We start from the raw sequence: 7,079 nt of genomic DNA, 5'->3' as shown, positions 1-7,079 counted from the left end.
TGTATTGCGCGGATGCACCAAAGCAAAATCTTAAGTTTTCTCCAGGAATATGGGAGGAAGTGCAGCCGCCCGTTTTGTAACAAGAAAACCCTGGCACAAATATCCTCTGAAGAAATATCTCTCTGAGCTACCGCATCATATGCTGGTGTAGTGGCTAAGGCATCAGGCTAGGAACTGGAAAGTTGAGAGTTCTAGTCCTGCTGCCCTTAGACACAAAGTCAGCTGGGTGACCTTGAGCCAAACCACTTGCAAAAATGCTGCCAGGAAAGCTCCAGGATCTTGTCCAGGCAGAATACAGAATAACAAGAGTTGGAAAGGGTCCTGGAGGTCTTCTAGTCCAACCCCCCCCTGCTCAAGCAAGAGACCCTGTATCGTTTTAGACAAATGGCTGTCCGGTCTCTTCTTAAAAGCCTCCAGGGATGGAGCCACACACAAAATCAACCCTTGCCTCAAAGGGAAAGGAAGAAAGAGAGGGACACTCTGTACATGCTCAGCGGCGCTCTCTTCTACCAAGTAAGTCCGATCCCAAAAACCGCATCCCAGCCACGCAACCTCCACCCCCACCCCCCAAAAATTAAAAATAAAAAACAGCCTCCCGGATCGGCCAAACGGGGGCGTCGCCAGAGGCGGCCCGGGGGGCGGAACCCTTTGGGGGCTTGGTCTCCCGCAGGCCCCGCCCAGTCCCGTTAAACCACAGCCTTAACAACAACAGCATGGCAGTTACCATGGGAGTCCCGGGCTGCTTACGGCAGGTAAGTTGGGGTACAGGAAACGGCCGGTGGGCATGACCTCCATCCCTCTCGGATAAAAGGAGAAGGGGGGAGTTTCGACGTTTCCGGTTCTGTTTATAAATAGCTCCGGGCGGAAACGTTGCTGATAGAAAATGCCCCCTCCCTTCCCAAATGCTCCCTTTGGGGTCCTCCCCCCCCCGGTCCCTTCTCCTTGCAGTCCCCAAAGTGGGATTCCTCGTGTCTTCCCAGATGTGAGATCGTTTTCTGCATCCCAAGTCCTGCCTTCCTCAGCCCTCCCAATTTTTGCCCTTCCCTGGGGAGTCCCGGACTAGGTTTGCCATCTGGCAAAAACCCCTCTGCTGTCTGCCTGCCTTCCTCTTCCTTCTGTGTCCCCTGGGCTCCTTCTCCCCCCCCCAAAAAAAAAAGAGCTAACGAAGCTCTGCCCCACCAAAACAGATGCACTGATTACCCGCCCTGCAATTTCTCAAAGGCACCTTCCGGATAGACTAAAAAAAACGATGGTGGGAACAAAATACCCCCCCCTTGTCTCCCCACCAGGAAAAGTTTTATGGTTTTCAAAAGGAGATCTAGAACTTGTAGTTCTGAATATGTTGCTGCTTTAATGGGGTGTGTGTGTGTGTGTGTGTGTGTGTGATGGGGATACACTCTCCCAGCTGGAATTGCCTTAATTACTCTCCCCCCCCAACATCTTTTTTGACAGAAAGATACTTCTGTCAAATGGATTTTTTGTTTGCCATTTGACGGATGCTTTTGTTTCTTTTAAGTCGGTGGAATTTCCCCAACATCTCTTTAAGATAGCAGTCCTTTCAATTACACTCATTTGAGCCTTTCAGCTCAATCCTGCTTAAAATTCTTCCTGGATGAGGTTAGATTTCCCACCCCTACCCCCCAATTATTATTTTTTTACTTTACCTTTTCAAAGTGTATATTTGAGAGTGGAAAAATACTTATTCCCCTCACTTTTTTTTCCTGGCTTCCCTTTCTGTGCAACATTAAGGACATTTTTCTCGAGCTGGGTAAAAGGTCCTGAATAAAGAAACAGTAAACATTCTTCTTCAAGTTAGATGTTTCTTATGCTAACAATGAAAAGATATACACCTTCCCATGGATTTGGTGACAGAGTTACAGCAGTTGGTTTTTTGAGGAAATTATGAATTCTTTATTCATTTCTTTGACTATATAATAACTTGACCTAGAGAGAAAGTTGATTTCCAGAACAGGAAAATTCTGAGACATTTCTGAAGGTGAACTTTCTTCTAGAAAGTCTTAAACTCACGTTAAAGAAAAAATAGATATTTTTTTTACGGATTACATAATGAATGCTTAATTTTTATGTATGGATTTCTCGGAGAAAGCACCCTTCATCTGTAAACATGCTTTTTATTTCCTTTCAATACATGTGTCTAGCCTGGTGGGTGAAATAGTAGTTCTTAGGCTGAACTAAGACATATCTGTTTTCAAAGTAAACCACTAATACGTAAAGACGCAGTTTAGAAAACCTCACTTTTCTGATTCATTGTTTTGGCCAATGGGGCATATTCCACATGTACTGTTACGGTAACACCCGGAATTCCCAGCCAACACAAATTTGTGGACCCATCAAAACTTGTGGCAAATGCCATAACACCATGTTCAGAAAGTACAGGTTAACCCAAAGACTTTGCTCATGCAGTTTGGAATTCTGAGAGCTTCAATTCCAACTTGGTTGCACGGTGTCAGTTGGGGAAAGGGACGTACATCAGGGCCATAACATCTGGAGAAATGTTTGATATTTTGAAGTTAACTTGGTACCAGGCCTGCCAGATGTTTGAGGCTACAGCTCCTGATTGTTAAGTCATAGTGGGCTGATGAAAGTTGTAGGAGGTGCTAGAATGACTAGCAATTCTCTTTCCTGTGTTGTTGCATTCTAGCCCTTTCTGTGCAACATTAAGGACATTTTTCTCTGGAGCTGGGTAAAAGGTCCTGAATAAAGCAACAGTAAACATTCTTCTTCAAGTTAGATGTTTCTTAGGCTAACAATGAAAAGATATACACCTTCCCATGGATTTGGTGACAGAGTTACAATCTTTTCAGTTGCATGCATCATACTTTTTTAAATGTAAGCTACTCCTATTTGGAATGTCATGTTCCTTTTATTTATTTATTTTTTGTTTCCTCACCTTTGACCTTTTGACATTCAGCTTGGGAGAACTGAAACTTCCTGATGAATAAAGGTGATTGGGGAGGTGGCACACAATCAGGTTTCTGTACTGAAAGAGAGAAGCATCAGTGTGTTATTACTTGCCAAGAATGTAAAGAAGGCCAAAATTTTGAAAGGCCAAGAATCAGGGTCGCTGTTATTACTGGAATTACTTCTGTGTCTCTCTACTATGATCAGGAAATCTCCTTTCCTCAGTGTTACATCACCAAACCCAATTCTTTGTGGTTGGTCTGAGGGAGTATGCATATTCTTTCAACAAGGAATCTCAATCCTGAGGAGAGGAATTTCAGGTTAATTTACATGAGGTGGGGAAAAGAGAAGTAATTCACAGGATTGCCTCCTTGGCGGAATGTGCAAAATACCCAGGCAATCCTTCTCCTTTGTTACGGGGGGGGGGGGGGGGTGGTGGTTTAGCAAACTTACATAATTGCCCTGCCTGGACTAAAAGGCCTCAGGTTCCTTCCCACTCTATGATTCAATGATCTTTATTAATTTCCTACAATGTTTCGACAGGGACGTGGTGGCTCAGTGGGTTAGGACACTGAGCTTGTTGATCAGAAGGTTGGCAGTTTGGCGGGTTGAATCCTGAGTGCCGCGTAACAGAGTGAGCGCCTGTTACTCGTCCCAGCTTCTGCCAACCTAGCAGTTCGAAAGTACGTTAAAAAAATGCACGTTAAAAAAATAGGGACCACTACGGTGGGAAGGTAACAGCGTTCCGTGCGCCTTTGGCGTCTAGTCATGCCGGCCACATGACCACGGAGACGTCCTCGGACAAGCGCTGGCTCTTTGGCTTTGAAACGGAGATGAGCACCGGCCCCTAGAGTCAGACTAGCATGCATGTGCGGGGGAACCTTTACCTTTTACCTAATTTCCTACAATGTTTCCTAATGCTAAGCTGAGCATTATGGGAAGAAGTATGCTTGATTGCACTACTTGAATTCCTTAGTAATGTGGGTCTCAAAGAAAATCCCACCAACTGCTTGTCAGGTTCAAATGTTTAGTTATTAAAAGGTAGTTTTCCAAACGGAATGGTTAGAATTCTGGATTTATAAGAAATCATACCTGCGCTTGCATCTTGCACAGTCAGGGGATTGATTCTAGCGCCTTGAAAAAAAAAATGACCCCTCGGTACCTGTCTCTGGTTGGTGAACTTTAGAATAATATTACTTAAAGTCAAGTCAATCCCTTAAGCTTACATAATGGTCAAATCTTATTTTGCTGTTAAAGGAAGCTGGCTAGGATTTTTGAGAATTGTAAGACAATTGAAAGGAAAGCAGAACAGTTTGATTTGGGGGTTTGGTTAAGCTTTGTTAGGAAAAAAAATGGGAAAGGAAAGTAGAGAAGAAGGAATCTGGCCAGGAAAACTGACCTATGTGGAAGAACAACTTGAGCTGTATTGGTTCTGAACAACTCACCCATCTAACTTGGATTTGTAGATTTTGCCCTAAGAGATGGGTAGTGAGGTGTCTAGTTTCCTACACATTAAGCACACTCTCTTGAGGCTGTTAATAATCTACTGAATCTACTGTTTGCTTTCTAATCCCTTTAATTAGAGGCTGACAGGATACACCAGGGATAGCATTTCACCGGGCTGTAGAAATGGTTTGCCCCCTGCCACGTGGCTGCAGTTCTTCCTGGGGATTTGATGTCTCTGCTTTCCCTTTTCCCCGGAGGAATGTTGAATTTGCCCGGGAGTTCACATTAATTAACCTTTTAACCTTCTGAATTTTAACTGATTTTTTATTTTTATTTTTACTTGTACGTTGTAATTTGTTCTGACCTGTTTTTAATTTGTTTTATTCACATGTTTAGATGGTTTTATTACGGTGTTGTAGATGTCGCCAGGGGCACTAACCGGGAGGTGAGAAATTTAATAAATAAACTCTTTCACTCCTCGGCAGTTTAAAGCAGAGGATGCATTTCGGGAGAGTGGAGACCCATTGGTGAGGCAGCTTCTGTTGTAAACCTAAAAGGATTGAGAGACTTGTTTTACAGATAGCAAATCAAAACCGACTCCTAGCGATGGGTGCATGTTTCAGTTCAGGCTCCTTAGATTCAAAACTTCCATACTGGAATATTTTGGGATCTCTGCCCGTACTTGTAGGCTCATGTTCTCCTCTTGACATTGACAGTGTTGCCATTGTTAATGCGTCTTCTCTTTCTCTTAGAAGGGCGAGGCAGGCGCTCTGTCTAACTCACTTGCAAATCCATCTGGTGCACTTCTAAACGGAGCCCTTCCTTTAGGCAAGGGGAAATGTCATTGCTCTCTGGCCATGATCCCAGATACCAATTTGGAAGGAAAGAAACTGGTTTAGTCAGTCCTTCTGTTCCTGTCACTGATTTTTCCCAAGGGCAGAATATTCTACAGGTAAATAAGGGTTTGCTTTCAAGTAAAACGCTTAGGGTAAAATGTGAGTTTTTGAATCTTAAAATGAACCACAACTTTCTTCTCCTTTTGCTTAGAGACGTGGTGGCGAACCTATGGCACGTGTGCCTCAGGTGGCACGCAGAGCCCTCTCTGTGGGCACGCGCACCATCACCCCAGTCCTAGGCCTTCAGCTGGGTTTTATAAAAGCTTTTCACTCTAGGCCTCCGCTGCCATACGCAAAAAAAAAAGGTTCAATCAATCAATCAGTTTCAACTTCTCGTGGGGAAAAAGAGCCTTGGTGGAGCAGTGGGCTAATGCCTCCTTAAGTAACACCAGCTGCCTGCAATTAGTGCAGGTTCGCATCCCACCAGGCTCAAGGTTGACTCAGCCTTCCATCCTTCCGAGGTAGGTAAAATGAGGACCCAGATTGTTGGGGGCAATAAGCTGACTTTGTAATAATGCCGCTTGGGGGGTGTATGAAAGCCCTAATAAGCAGGCATATACATAGAATGAAGGCTATTGCTAAGCACGTTGATTTGTGCTTTAAATTGTAAGCCGCCCTGAGTTTTTGGAGAAGGGCGGGATATAAATGGGATTTAAAAAAAAAAAGATCTCGCAAAGTTGGAATTGATTGAACTGTTTAGTCCCACCCAGTCTGCCGTTACCACTGCAGCCATGCCCACCCAATGGGCCACGCCCACCCATTGGCCACACCCACTCAATGGGCCACGGCCACCCGTGGGTTTGGGGTTGCAGTTTGGGGAGAGAGAGAGAGAGAGAGAGAGGGAGGGAGGGAGGGAGGGAGGGAGGGAGAGAGAGAGAGAGAGGGAGGGAGGGAGGGAGGGAGAGAGAGAGAGAGAGAGAGAGAGAGGGGGGGGGGAGGGAGGGAGAGAGAGAGAGAGAGAGAGAGAGAGAGAGAGAGAGAGAGAGAGAGAGAGAGAGAGAGAGAGAGAGAGAGAGAAGAGAAAGAAACCGAGTTTCGGCACCTTTTTTCAAGGGATTTGTGCATGGTAACACTAATAGTATTAACTTACCTTGAACAAAATCCTAGTCTTTTAGATACACTAAAAATTAAAGGGTTTTTTTTTTCCAACTACAAAGGTAAACCTTGTTCCGGCACCTTTTTGTTTCTGTTGTTGTTGTTTTTTTTTTTACAAAAAAACCACTGGTTGTAATAATTGTTTGCCTTATCACCTGCAGGGAGTTAACTTTTCTCCAGGCTACCCAATCCTTCTCAAAACCGGAAGAGAGTGGTTGTTAGAAGCTATTTAAAGCAGATGGAATGTAGATTATAGTTTTATGCAGGGAAGACTGTCTGTGTAGTTTGGCTTTTGCTGCCCTCTGCTGTTAAAAAGGTTTTCTGCATGTTTTCAAATAATTGCCATTGGCTGGCAAAATCACCTATCCGTACTTTTTTTCTTTTTTTTTAAAGATATTAAATTTATATACCTCCCATCTCACTATCCAAGGGGGATCTTTTGAGGGGATTCATCCTTTGGAAGTCCAAGATGTGTTGCAATATTTTTTTAAAAAAACTTTTCAATAGCTTTACAATCTCTCCTTTCAATGGAGAAATTCTTTCCATCCGTTACTGGATATCTAAAAACTCTATTGCTTGAAGTTACAGGTAGTCTTTGACTTACGACCACAATTGAGCCCCAGATTTCTGTTATTAAGTGAGAAATTGGCTAAGTGAGTTTTGCTCTATTTTACGACCTTTCTTGCCAGAGTTGTTCAGTGAATCACTTCAGATTATAAG

General features: G+C 43.8%; 1 protein-coding gene across 1 annotated transcript in view; it reads left to right on the top strand.

The window, feature by feature from the left end:
* Positions 1-682: 682 nt before the first annotated feature.
* The window catches only part of LOC308677520 (branched-chain-amino-acid aminotransferase, cytosolic-like), a 29,669-nt gene continuing 23,272 nt past the window's right edge, over positions 683-7,079 (top strand). The window contains exon 1 of the mRNA XM_081343993.1: positions 683-752. Coding sequence (XP_081200119.1) covers positions 714-752 — 39 coding nt within the window. The 5' untranslated portion in view covers positions 683-713. The remainder of the gene's footprint in view (positions 753-7,079) is intronic.

Source organism: Vipera berus, assembly GCF_964194415.1.
Source record: "Vipera berus genome assembly, chromosome: Z".
NCBI lineage: Eukaryota > Metazoa > Chordata > Lepidosauria > Squamata > Viperidae > Vipera > Vipera berus.
Note: the sequence above shows the minus strand (reverse complement) of the source record. Positions and strands in the feature narration are given on the sequence as shown.